Source organism: Eulemur rufifrons, chromosome 2 (assembly GCF_041146395.1).
Source record: "Eulemur rufifrons isolate Redbay chromosome 2, OSU_ERuf_1, whole genome shotgun sequence".
NCBI lineage: Eukaryota > Metazoa > Chordata > Mammalia > Primates > Lemuridae > Eulemur > Eulemur rufifrons.
Genome location: NC_090984.1, coordinates 83,433,455 through 83,447,378, shown reverse-complemented (window position 1 = coordinate 83,447,378; position 13,924 = coordinate 83,433,455). Strand labels below are relative to the sequence as shown.

Here is a 13,924-nt window from a genome sequence, read left to right as displayed (position 1 = left end):
TTTAGAAGTGGAATTGCTGGATCATAAGGGAATTCTATGTTTAATTGTTTTGAGGATCTGCCATACTGTCTTCCACGGTGGCTGTGCCAGTTTACATTCCTACCAGGAGTGTACAAGAGTTCCAGTTTCTCTATATTCCTGACAATACTGTTGTTTTCTGTTTTTTGGACAGTATAATAGCCATCCTAATAGCTGTGAAGTAGTATTGTAGTTTTCAGCGGTTCATTTTTACACATGTGAATATTGCTGCATAGATCTATCTAGCATGTAGAATTATGACAAATGTAAAATATTTTCATGAATGTTTTATCATGAGAATGAGAAGTATCTTTTTAGTTATATTAATCTTCATAGACGGACCTTTTGGAAACTTCAAGGATTAATTTATGAAACACCTTGTTACTACTATAAAAGCATGAGCATATCATTAAAGTGATATTTACAACTTAAGCATTTTTATTTTACAAGTTTTTGCATTTATAATTCAGTAATAGAAAAAATTAGTTGGAAACATTTAAAATTTACCAATATCTTATTTATATGACTTAGCAAAAATGCTAAAATATAATAGATACTTAATAAAGGCATTTAATTGCTCTTGTGCATTAAATGGGCTTTTTATTAACCTTAGTCAGGAAAAATATAAATAGTTTCACAATTATTGTGAAGTTGAACCTTATCTTGAAATAGCAATTATTTCTGATTGTTATTAATGAAGTATAGAGCTAGATGATGCCACTTTGTCTTTTTTTTTTTTTTTTTTTTGTTGAGACAGAGTCTCACTTTGTTGCCCAGGCTAGAGTGAGTGCCATGGCATCAGCTTAGCTCACAGCAACCTCAGACTCCTCGGCTTAAGCGATCCTACTGCCTCAGCCTCCCGAGTAGCTGGGACTACAGGCATGCGCCACCATGCCCGGCTAATTTTTTCTATATAGATTTTTAGTTGTCCATATAATGTCTTTCTATTTTTAGTAGAGACGGGATCTCGCTCTTGCTCAGGCTGGTCTCAAACTCCTGAGCTCAAACAATCCGCCCGCCTCGGCCTCCCAGAGTGCTAGGATTACAGGCGTGAGCCACTGCGCCCGGCCGATGATGCCACTTTGAAAAGAAGATTGGAGGGGACAGAAAACCTGAAAGATATTTAGCATAAAAGATAGCTTATTGAATCCCAGGTTGGCAGACTGATGGATGATATGTATTTTATTGTATATTCTGGAGAAAACAACCAATTTCAGCATTTAAGAAATGCTAAAAGATATATTTATTTGATTTGAATACATAGAAATACTAAAAAAGAATCAATCAGGCGAAATTGACCTAGCCATTGAATTTGTCCTGAGAAATTGAGACACGGTCTAGTTATTTCAGCTTCTGCAGTACTGGGTGCCTTTTATGCCAATACTCTTTTTTCCCTGAATGGATGTTACCATGGAGAGGTGGCTTTTTCTTTAAAAGATTATTGGAACATGTTTATCCACCTAAAAATATTCTTAGTTTATAAATATATATACATATATATTTATATAAGCTCAGCAGAGAAGTGACAGGATTAGGCCAGTATTGTGGGGAGTGGGGAGTGGAAGATGGAGGAGATGGAGAGGGACTGGTAAAGTCAGATCAAGTAGCAATTAAATGTAATTTGGTTCAATGATGACTATTTTGCGAGGGCCTGTTATGTGCCAGGACCTGGGCATACAAGATAAGCTCTGCCCTTTAGGAGCTTGTGGTTTAGTAGCGGAGAGAAACACTATCTGAGCCTTTCAGTACATGTGGGATAGCCCAATAATAGAGAAGTACTGAAGTTTACACACCGTGAGAGCAGGGGGCAGGTGGGAGAGACTCCACTGCATGTGATAATGAGGGGATGCACCGTTTACATTCCTCTTAGGACAAGCCTGGGCTCAGTTCTAATAGTTCCTAATAGGGTGATGTACCAGAATCAGAGTGATTAACTGCCATGTGAGTTGTATTTAACTCGCACTAGTTTTGAGCCCGGGGCCTCATGAAGCATATGCAACTGCAGGCAACTCATGCTGCCATGCTATAGCATACATGTTACCTGATGGATGGTCCCTTGGGCAAAACCCTGCAGTTGGTTTGTGAAGATCTTACTTCTTGATGTTCTTATTGTTAAAATTAATATTGACCATTTAATTGCATATAACTCATGCACAGAAAACAATAAAAAATAACAAAGTTTTCATTACATTAGAAAGGATCTTTTTGTTTTTGAAGTTTTTATTCTATTTTTGTAATAAAACACCATGGCCCCACAGAAAAAAAATTTTTTTCAAGTGTGGCAGTCAATATGTAAAGATCATTTCAAGTACTTTGGAATACTTGCTTCAGCCTAAATAATCTACTTTCATACCTAGCATTTATATTGTGCATTACCAACATCTTGACATCTTACTGTTATTAATATATATTAATACTTTAGTGTGCATCTGAAAGAAGGGACATTACTTGATGACAACAGTGCCATTGTTACATCTAAAACAGTAAACAGTTCTTTCTTAATCTAATATATGTCCAAGGTTAGCACAGTTAACTGACTACTTCACCTGAACTGATAGAAATAAGATTGAAGTTCTCTTTTTCGTACTTGGCACTTGAAAAAACCATATCCGTCAATTTGCACCCTGATTCCAGAGAAGATTTGAATGAGGCAGATGGTCTGCCTGTAGAGGCTGGAATCTGTCTATCAACTGAAAGGCCAGACATTTATTCCCTTTATAATTAATCAAAACAAAGTTCTTTCACCTTCATTATTAATTGGCCAATGTGAAAAAGAGTAACAATACCTGTTACTAGTCTGGGAATAAGAAATGAGCCCTCTGGTGGTTGTCTTTTTGGAGGTCAATTTGGCAAATGTATCAAAAAATTTAAAAAGGTACATATCCTTTGACCTAGCAGTTCTACTAGGGATGTCTTTCACTTAATAAAATAATTGGATAAATGTTCAAAGATGTCTGTAAAGCAGTACTGGATATTGTTAAGATGTCCACTCTGCTGATATTAATCTATATATTTGGCATTGTTATATGAAAAAATTAGAAACCATCTAAATGTCTAGCCACAGAAAAAGAATATACATTGACCTAGTTCAAAGTTTAGGAGGATATACAATAAAGTGATGATCTGTGTGGGTCGTTCCCTTTGGGCAGGTGTAATCTATTTCAGGAGTATACCTGGCATTGGAATAGTGTCCTACAATTTACAGAGTTCTGATGTGTCATTATCTACTCAGAGTATCACTTCAAGGACAGGCAGATAGTTCCTGTAGTTGAAGTGAGTGGCTGACACAACTGAAAACCAGTACCACTTTCCTCTGAAAAGAACTAGGGCTCCTTAAAATATGGTTGATTCAGAGAGTGGAGGAAGAAATATACAAGATGAACCTGGAATATCTTGTCATCACAGAAAACAAAAAATCCTACTAAGAACCACTGGAGTAATATCAAAAAGACACAGGTGTTAATATCAAGTGAGCACTTAGTGGATATTCTAGTGGCCAAATATGGGACAATTTGAACATCAACAGGAATAATCGCTGAGTGACTATTTTTATATTTCTATGCTGTAATATATGTAATATATGATCACCAATTCATAAGATAATTTGTTGAATTTTTATTTACTTTTAAGAAATAGTATAAAATACTAGCTAGCTATTCTATTAAAAAACAATCCAACTTCAATAATTTGTTTTATGAATTTTTCTCAAAAATCATAAACATATTTTTTCAGAAGATAGAATAAATGTCATCTGAAAACATTTTTTTTTCTTTTTCAGGATGAAGTTCCTGATGGAATTAAGTCTGCGAGCTACAAGGTATGTACGTGCACTTATTGACCTGTCTAGTGTCTTAATGAAAAACTCAAAAACCCATGTTCCCTGCCACCCACTACCCTGTTTCTTTGCTTGCCTTTACATTGAAACCCCTTTAGAGGTATTTGTACTCAATGGCTCCAGTTTGTTTTATTTGTTTCTTTTTGTATAACGTTTTATTATGGAATGTATCAAGAATAAAAGTAGGGAAAACCTTCCTCCCCCCAAAAAAACCAAAACACATACCCATCAGCCAGCTTCAGCAGTGATCAATGTGGGGTCAGTCTTGCTTCATCAGTACCTCCCACCTCATTCTCCCACTTATTTTAAAGCCAATATCAGATAAATCATTTTGTTTCTACATAATTCATATACAACTCTAAGACAAAAAGATACTCAGAACAAAACCCCACAGTCAGGGTTCATATTTCTCTGACTGTTTCATAAAGACCTTAATAGTTACTTTGAAACAGGATTCAAATATGTTCCACACATTGAATTTGGTTGATGTGTCTCTTATATCTCTCTTTCTTTTTCTAAATGAACTCTTGAGTTTATACCAGTTTTATATTTGTAGAAAAATTGTGAAGATGGTTCAGAGTTCCCGTATATCCCACACCCAGTTTCCCCTCTCATTAACATCTTACATGAGTACGGTACATTTGTTACAATTAATAAACCAATATTAATGCTCTGTCACTAAAGCCCATACTTTATTCAGATTTAAAACATCTTTACCTAATATCCTTTTTCTGTTCCAGGGTCCCACCCAGGGTACCATGCTATACTTAGTAGTCAAGTCTCCTTAGGCTCCTCTTGGCTGGGACGGGTTCCCAGACTTACTTTGTTTTTGATAAGGCGTTTTTGAGGAGTACCGGTCGGGTGTTTTGAAGAATGTCCCTCAATTGGGATTTGTCTGATGTTTTTCTCATGATTAGGCTGGGATTATGTGTTTTGGGAGGAAGACCACAGAGGTAAAGTGCCATTTTCATCACATCACTATCAACGTGACTTGTCACTGTTGACATTTATACCTGTTTCACCTGGCTGAGGTGCTTTTGTCAGGTTTCACCACTGCAGATTTACTCCCCCCCCCCCCCCCCCCCCGTTCCACACTGTACTCTTTGGAAGAGAGTCACTATGTGGTGTTTACGTTTAAGGAGTGTGGAGTTATTCTCCACCTCCTTGAAAGTTGAATCATTACATAAGTTGTTTGGAATTCTCCAGTATGGGAGATTTGTGTCTTCTCCCTCCATTTACTTACTCAGTCATTTATTTATTTATGTCAGTATGGACTTACGGGTATTTATTTTACACTTTGGATTTTTGTTTTTTGAGATAGAGTCTTGCTCTGTCACCCTGGCTAGAGTGCAGTGGCCTCATCATAGCTCACTGTAGCCTCAAATGCCTGGGCTCAAGCGATCCTCCCGCCTCCTAAGTAGCTGGGACTACAGGTACACACCACCACACCTGGCTATTTTTTTTTTTTTTTTAATTTGTTTTAGAGGGTTTCACCATGTTGCCCAGGCTAGTCTTAAACTCTTGGCATCAAGCAATCTTCCTATATAGTCTGTTCTTAAGACAGCAGCCAGAGTGAATTTTTTTTTAAATGAGATTATATTTCTCCTGTTTATCCTATGTGTCCCATTTCTCTTGGAGAAAAAGCCAAAACCCTTATAAAGTAACAAGAATAAATAGAGTGACCATATGTCTAGGTTTGCCTGGGACAGAACTGGTTTATACCTGTTATCCTGACATCCTGTCTGATTTATCATTTTTTCTGACTTTCTTACTTTTAAATAAAATATTATTGACAACTGGATTAAAATAAGTTGTGATGGATTTAGTAGATAAAATACTTTGTATTTCTATCTTCCTCTGTTGTCTTCTTTCTTATATTTTATAGGTATATATCCTAAAAAGAGTTCTCATTTTAACACAAAGATGGCCAATAAGAACTTGTCCTTCTTCTTCTGATTTTCCAGATTCAAAGAAACTAACACTGTCTTTCAAGGACAATATACTAGGTGCCTGCTGATAAAAATAATTATACTCAGACACAAATGGCTAGGGATACCTACCTCCTTATAGTCTTGGGAAGTGGGAGGTACAGGGGGAGAAGTGTTGGACACTGCTGCCCATGTTGGTCTCTTGGAGTTATTGACTCAGCCATTTATGCTATGACTTGTGTCACATGGCAGTGTGCCCTAAGCTTCCAGGCTGTCTTTTGACTGGCCAGGGAAATTGTAGATTTGGCTTATGAGAAATATATATGGGAAATATAGGCTAAGCAATCCTGCTTAGGGAGAATAGTCTTGCTACAGTGGTTTTATCCTTTAGTAGTTAGTATAAATTGACAACTGTATAGTTATTTTACTGTATGGTAATGATTTTTTTATTTTCCAATGAATCCTTTTGGCTGAAATAACTAAAAAAGGAAAAAGGAAGTGCATCATGAAAAATAAAGTATTGAATTTCCATTTCTCATGGCAGTTCATCATGATATGTAACTCGTACAAAAGATCATCATTCACTATCCATAAGGGCCATAGAAATATCACTGACTATATGAAAACCAGAAGACACAAATCTGATGGTAAAAGCCTCAGTGTCTACTTTGTAAGTCAGTGGTTATTTTAAGAAGACTGTCTAAAGACACAATTCAACATGTGCAGCTGCAGAGAGTACATTTACATATCATTCTGGGATGTGTGATTTTTCATTTAGACTAAATGACTGTTCTAAATTAATTTTTCCCAATATTTTATTATGAAAATTTTTAAACATATAGCAGAGTTAAAGGAATTTTCCTATGAACACTTTTAATACCCATCAGCTAGATTCTACCATTAACGTTTTAATAAACTTACTTTACAACATATCCATCTGTCCATCCTTTTAGCCATCCATCAGAACATCTTATTTTTTGGATGCATTTCAAAGTAAATTGCAGGCATTAGTATATCTCCTCCTAAATGTATGTCATTAACTATATGGATATATATAATGAACTATATCATTATCTACAGTCTAGTATTTGTATATACTTTTTATAAAATTAACATACAATAAAATGCACAAATCTTAAGTGTGCATTTGCTGAATATTGACAAATGCATATACCTGTGTAACCTATGCTTCTACCGAGATATAGAAGGTTATCACTACCCTAGAAAGTCCCCTCATAGGCTGTCCCAGTCAATTTCCACTCCTTCCTTTGAGGCAACCACTGTTCTGAACCTTTTCCATCATAGATTGTAAACTAATTTAGTTCATTTTTGACTCCATGTTTTCTTGTACAGACACAAAACATCAAAGGGTGAAGTCATAGCTATTGCCTTGTTGGCTCCAATGGCAAAAGAACTTTGTACATAGTTAAATGATGTCATCATCAACTGTTTCAAATGGAAAATAATTTAATTTCAAAAATTGATTTTTTTCATTCCATTGATGGACTCAAAGTAAAAGTTTTGGAAGTTCATTCTGTTGAAGGAAAACATTTATCACTGTTGCGAATGCTAGTTTAAATTGAGTTCAGAGTTCAAAATTGAAGATAAAATATTTGTTTTTTGTTAATACAGATACAAATTTTGATAAAAAACAATGTCCTACGTAAAGACAATGTCCTTTTTAAATCAAGAAATCTGTGGAGCAGAAATGTGTTTGTAATTAAGGTATACACATAATTTATAATTGTGTCCAAATGAGCTGTGATATTTTACCAATTAGAAGTGTTAATTGTCAAAATATATATATTTATATACACACTAAGTAATGATCATGAAATTTTTGAGATGCAGCTGATGCTTAAAAAAGTATTTACTTTGTTATGGTTTTTGGTAGTACTTTCTTTGCTGTTCTTTATCAATCAGATTTTGTAAATGTTTGAGCCTTTGAAAAACTATTTTGTAAAACAAACCAAGGGTCTCTCAGTGGTGTTAACTAGCTTTTAATACATGAACCCTCTAAATTTTGATTGTAGTTTGTTCAAAATCAGTGGAAAATATTTTATTCAAAGTATCGATGAATGGAATGCATAAAGAAAAAAATAAATTTCAGCTTTTGAAGGTTTACTAAATTGCGATTATTGTAACAAGGCTTGTAAACAAAAAGACCTTGAAATTTATTCCTACACAAACTAGGGAGGAATTGAACACATTAAATGAGGAAAGCTCAAATGTTATTGAATTTAATTCTGAAATTTTGTAATTATGTTTTAGAGTATATTTACTTGTGGGAAGAATCTCCTTTTGATAGAACTCTTGCTTTTAATTTGATAACATTTATATTCTGAACTGAAATGGAATGAAATTGAGAAAGTTTGCAGTTTTGTAGTATCTAAATTTGGCAAAACATTTAAAATAAAAAAGAGTCAACTTATTTGATGAGTTTTCTCTTAAAATATTTATTGAAGAAATGTACTTTACCTCCAGAGAGAATATTTTCTCAATTAAAACATGTCTGCAGAGAAGAGTCAGTTTGAAGGTATTGATAATTTCAAATTGATTAACCATAAAATGTAACTTTGAAAAAGATCTGTAAATTGATTAACTATAAAATTAACTTGAAAAAGATTATGGGCAATTTTATGAAAAATTAAAAATAACATTTGGAAAAATGTTCTTCAGGAAAATGCCAATGACATAGTATCGAGACAGATGTGACCAAGAAGCTGATTAAATTATCATATAGGAACTATTAAATTATTGAAGATTAATTTTTAAGAGTAATAAATGAGATTAATGTTAAATTATTTTATATCATATTAAGATGAGATTATATTATTAAGATTAAATTATTAAATAAGAATAGTTTTTTTTGTTTAGCTTATTTTTTAATCAGATAATCACAATAAGTTTTTAAAATTTTTGTTTTAGTATACATAGGTATATGTTATTTTTTGAACAAGTTTTGTTCATTTTTGATATGTATTTTTAACTTTTTATTTTGAAATAAGTTTCAATTTACAGAAAAGTTGCAACAGTAGTATAAAGACATTTTGTACAGTCCTGCAGATTCACTAAGTTTTCTTATTTTGCCACCTTTGTTTTATCATGCTTTTTCTGTATACATATTATTTTCTGAGTCATTTGATTATTGGTTGAATACATCATATCCCTTTACCCTTTAATACTTAATTATGTATGAAAGAATTTTATTTTTGAAAATAGTTTTTTTTTTTTTTTTGAGACAGAGTCTCACTCTGTTGCCCAGGCTAGAGTGCCATGGCGTCAGCCTAGCTCACAGCAACCTCAAACTCCTGGGCTCAAGCGATCCTTCTGCCTCAGCCTCCCGAGTAGCTGGGACTACAGGCATGTGCCACCATGCCTGGCTAATTTTTCTATATATATTTTTAGCTGTCCAGATAATTTCTTTCTATTTTTAGTAGAGACAGGGTCTCGCTCTTGCTCAGGCTGGTCTCAAACTCCTGAGCTCAAACAATCCGCCCGCCTCGGCCTCCCAGAGTGCTAGGATTACAGGTGTGAGCCACTGCGCCCGGCCTGAAAATAGTTTTTGATTGAGCTATCATATATGCCAACCAATATAATGAAATAAAGTTATTCAACAAATATTTCAAAAAATTATATCATTTTATTTATTTTAGTATTCCGTTTAAAAATTATATGATTTCAGTTATTTTAGTGTTCAATTATTTTAGTGTCCTAGTTTGGACAGTCATTTGTATGGTCATCTTAACAATATGGCCATATTAGGCACTTAGTAAATACTTGTTGAGTGAATTTGTGGCCTGCTGATTCCAGTGTTGTCTTCCAGCTGTCTGATGGTGATGACTGATGTGTTGTGAGATCCCCTGAACCACACTCGCTTCCCCGGTGCCATGTGCAGATCTAGTAGAATATATATATATAAAGTGACTAGACATTGAGAAGAAATGTGGTTGTTAAAACAGATATTTTAAAAACCTAAAGATGTTGGAATACTTTTTATAAGACTTGGTAGGTTCCAGGGTGTTAGAATTATGGCATGTGGTAGACCTTAGGCACATGTGATCTAGTCCAACCACTTATTTTATGGAAGAGAATACTGATGCTCACAGTTAAGTCATGAGAAAAGTGGGACAATGTCTCTTGACTGTTTGCCTCATGACTTCCTTATGCCTTGAAGATTTTTTTAGTGGACATTTTAGTAATTAGTTATTAGAACTATATTCTTTATTTTGTGAACATAATAGTAAATTATGTTCTCCAACAAAAACACGAGGCAAAGCCCTTTACTTATTTTTTGGCTTCAGGAGGAATGTGAGAGCTTAGTTTTTTTTGTTCTTTTTTTTTTTTTTTTTTAAGTTTTGATGCCAAGGTGATGGTGCCAGGTAAAAAAAAAACCTAAATAACTCCCAATTTAAAAAAAAAGTTTTAAAAATACAATAAATTATATGCTATTTATTCCCTTTTTCATTTTAGTATTCTGAAGAAGCCAATAATCTCCTTGAAGAATGTGAACAAGCTGAACGACTTGGAGCAGTGGATGAATCTCTGAGGTTTGATTTTGTTTTTTTCCCAGCATATTCTATGGTTTATTTATTTATTTATTTATTTGTTTTTTTGAGACAGAGTCTCACTCTGTTGCCCGGGCTAGAGTGCCGTGGAGTCAGCCTAGCTCACAGCAACCTCAAACTCCTGGGCTCAAGCGATCCTACTGCCTCAGCCTCCCGAGTAGCTGGGACTACAGGCATGCGCCACCATGCCTGGCTAATTTTTTCTCTATATATTTTTAGCTGTCCATATAATTTCTTTCTATTTTTAGTAGAGACGGGGTCTCGCTCTTGCTCAGGCTGGTCTCAAACTCCTGACCTTGAGCGATCCTCCTGCCTCGGCCTCCTAGAGTGCTAGGATTACAGGCGTGAGCCACCGCGCCTGGCCTTTATGTTTTTTTAATGTCACATGTTAACTTAAAAAAAAGTAACATTATTTTCTTGTTTGAAGTGAGGAGACACAGAAGGCTGTTCTTCAGTGGACCAAACATGATGATTCTTCAGACAACTTCTGTGAAGCTGATGGTATAACATTTTTTTATGCATGCATTATGTTTGAAATTATACCTAAGAAAAAATGTTTAAATTATTTTTTAAAAACTCAGTTTCTAATAGTTCGGCGGTACTTCAAAAAGCTAAATATAGAATTGCCATATGACCTAACAGTTCCATTCCTAGGTATATACCCAAAAGAATTAAAGACAGGGACTCAAAGAGGTACTGGTACACCAGTGTTCATTACAACATTGTTCACACTAGCCCAAAGGTAGAAACAACCCTTTTGTCCATCACAAGATGAATGGATGAACAAAATGTGGTATCTACATACAGTGGAATACTGTTCAGCCATAAAAAGGAATGAAGTTCTGATATTTGCTATAACATGGATGAACCTTCAAAAACATGCTAAGTGAAGGAAACCAGGCACAAAAGGGCAAATATTATATGATTCCACTTACATGAAATATCTAGAACAGACAAATTCATACAGACAGAAAGTAGATTCAAGGTTACCAGAGATTGGAGGTGATCAGGACGTTATTGCCAAATGGTTACGGAGTTTTTGTTTGGCGTGATGAAAAAGTTTTAGAAACAGATAGTGGTAAGGGTTGTATAACATTGTGAATGTCATTAGTGCCACTTAATAGTACACTTAAATATGATTAAACTGGTAAATTTTGTTATATATATTTTACCACAATAAAAAACCCTTAAAAAGAAAACTCAAGTTTCTGGAAAAAAATTAACCTCTTGTTTTATAGTTCTGTATATCTAGTAGTTTATATAATTTTGTATACACACATATTTTACATAAATAGCTATAATGTAGGGATTACACAAACCTGCTTCTGTTATATTGCTGTTGGATTGTTATATATTTTCCTTAGTGTTGGTCCGTGTTGCTTTTGGAGAAGAGAATATTAAGCCATGAGTAGTGTCTGTGACATCTAAAGCTAAGGCAGAGTGCAGGTGCTGTTAAATTTAGGAGCCCTGGAATCCATTAAAACTCTTTGATCAAGATTTATGCATATTCTCATTCTTTTTCTAGTATCTCCGATTTTCTAAGTTGAATTGTTAGCCTCTTAATTAGCTAAACATAATCAAATCAAATTAAGTTTTGGTATTCTTCTATGGGTCTTTTGTAGTGGATTAATGATCTTTCAAAAAATTAGTGAAAAGAATAATACAGATTATTTTAATTACAAGCAAAAAAGATGAAACTTGCAATCTCCATAAAAGAGAAAGAAAAAGAGAAAGTATGTATTTTTAATTCTGTGGCTTCTTTTGGGGAGGGAGCTTTCCTTAATGGAGACCATGACTGTGTTTTGGCATGTACATATCTGTAATCCCTTATTTATAATTCTAAAATCTGAAAATTCTGAAAAATGAACATTTGCCCCCTAAGTTTAGCACAGACTCATTTAGTGTGAATATTCATGTATTTCACTGCAGAAATATTTATGTTTTATTAAAGTTTGCTGCCTCAGGCCCTGCTGGAGTAATATTCAATATATGTTGGATAAACTGTATTACCTTTGTCAAATCTGAAAAGTTTTCAATTCCAAAGCACATGTATTCCCAGGGGTGTTGGATGAGGGGTTATAGCCCTATACGAAGATTTAGACTAGTAAAGGAAGGGAATAGAATATTCTTCCAACCCCTTTATTTTGCCGTCTTTTCTACAAGGATTTTTTGGCCTTAAACATTGTATGAAATAAAACTAAATTTGTAACATTCAGCAAATTTTTTTTAGGCCTGTGGCGTTAGAAAAAGGATGGTGATACTTTAACTTTCATTAACAAAGTATCCTTTTGAGACTCTACAATGTGTAGCACCAACTGAGAAACCAATAACTCACTTCTTGTATGGTGGACTTTGGTGAATCACTTGCCCATTTGTATTATTAATAGTTTTTTTCTGTTAAAGGAGGCTGAATATTTTTTAAAAGGACAGCTTTATAAGGAATAAATAATGTATGTAAATGGTATGTGAAATGCAGAAGGTATTTTATAAATCCTAATTGGAAATTTGAGCTTTAGTCATGTGGCAAAATATGCTGATAGTAACATTTTTAAAATAAGGTTGAAGAGAGATGAAGTATTTGTACTAAGTAAAATTATGAGGCAGCAAATGTTTATCTCTAGGTAGAATATTAAAAAAATTAATTATTTCTTGGTGGTTAGTTTGCTATCTTAAACAAAGTACTGTATACTGAGCATTATTTATACATTTTAAAAATCAGAGTTTTTAAAAATGAATTTGTTATAATTTACTATACTGTGGCAATTACCTTCGGTATTAGTTGACAAACAGCTGTCTATCTCTGAACTAGATGATTCCTTGCTAAGTTGTTTTTTTAAGTTCTTATATTTACTTTTTCTAATTGCCACTTCTGCATCGGAGGCTGTTATTTCTAGATGCTGTCATTGTGCTGCTTCTAGAAGTAACTTTCCCTCTAATTTATGCCTCTAATGCCCTATGAATTAGAGTAAAAATAACCAAGCTCAGGGTTTTTTTGTTTTTGAATAATAAGTATTGTTGACAGCTTGATGGACTCTCTTATAGGCACTTTAGTGCTCAGATTTTTGTCATCTACTTTGGTTGCTTTGAGGCCATTTTTTCCTACTTCTTCATTCTTTATTGGTTCATATTGTTAAGCTTTATATATGAGTAAGGTATTGCTGTAGTATTACATAATTTCCTAAAGCTACTGGAGGACTAGGGACCATCTTTTTTGTTTTGAAGTTATAATACATTGTAAATGAGTAGGTAGTGGGCTCCAGAGCCCATGCTTCTAACTTGTTCTGCTATGTGGGGTCATTTAAGTTGCTTCCAATTTTGCCTTTTATAAATAATGCTTACACAAAATCATTCTGCATATAACTTTAGCGTATTTAGTATTATATCTTTAGGACAGCTTGGTAGTGGATCCTGATGGTAGTCTTACAAGAAGAAGGTGATTAGTAACAAACAGTATATAATACTAACACTTCTTCATTTATCTTAGTTATTGATGAACTGCTGTGGTTAATGTGAGAGGCAATGGATGTTATATTCTATGCCTGGATAGCTTATGAGAATTGAATTACCGTATTTCT

The 13,924-nt window shown here is 34.0% G+C and overlaps 1 protein-coding gene across 12 annotated transcripts in view; it reads left to right on the top strand.

Annotated features, from left to right (window-relative positions):
• ERO1A (endoplasmic reticulum oxidoreductase 1 alpha) overlaps positions 1 to 13,924 on the top strand; it is a 46,928-nt gene that overhangs the window by 13,954 nt on the left and 19,050 nt on the right. For 10 of the 12 annotated variants that reach the window (XM_069464917.1, XM_069464914.1, XM_069464918.1 and 7 more), the window contains 3 exons: positions 3,797 to 3,835; positions 10,255 to 10,331; positions 10,777 to 10,850. The exons of 1 other annotated variant lie outside the window; for it this stretch is intronic. In XM_069464917.1, coding sequence (XP_069321018.1) covers positions 3,797 to 3,835; positions 10,255 to 10,331; positions 10,777 to 10,850 — 190 coding nt within the window. The remainder of the gene's footprint in view (positions 1 to 3,796; positions 3,836 to 10,254; positions 10,332 to 10,776; positions 10,851 to 13,924) is intronic. One more of the 12 variants, XM_069464911.1, reaches the window with a different exon arrangement.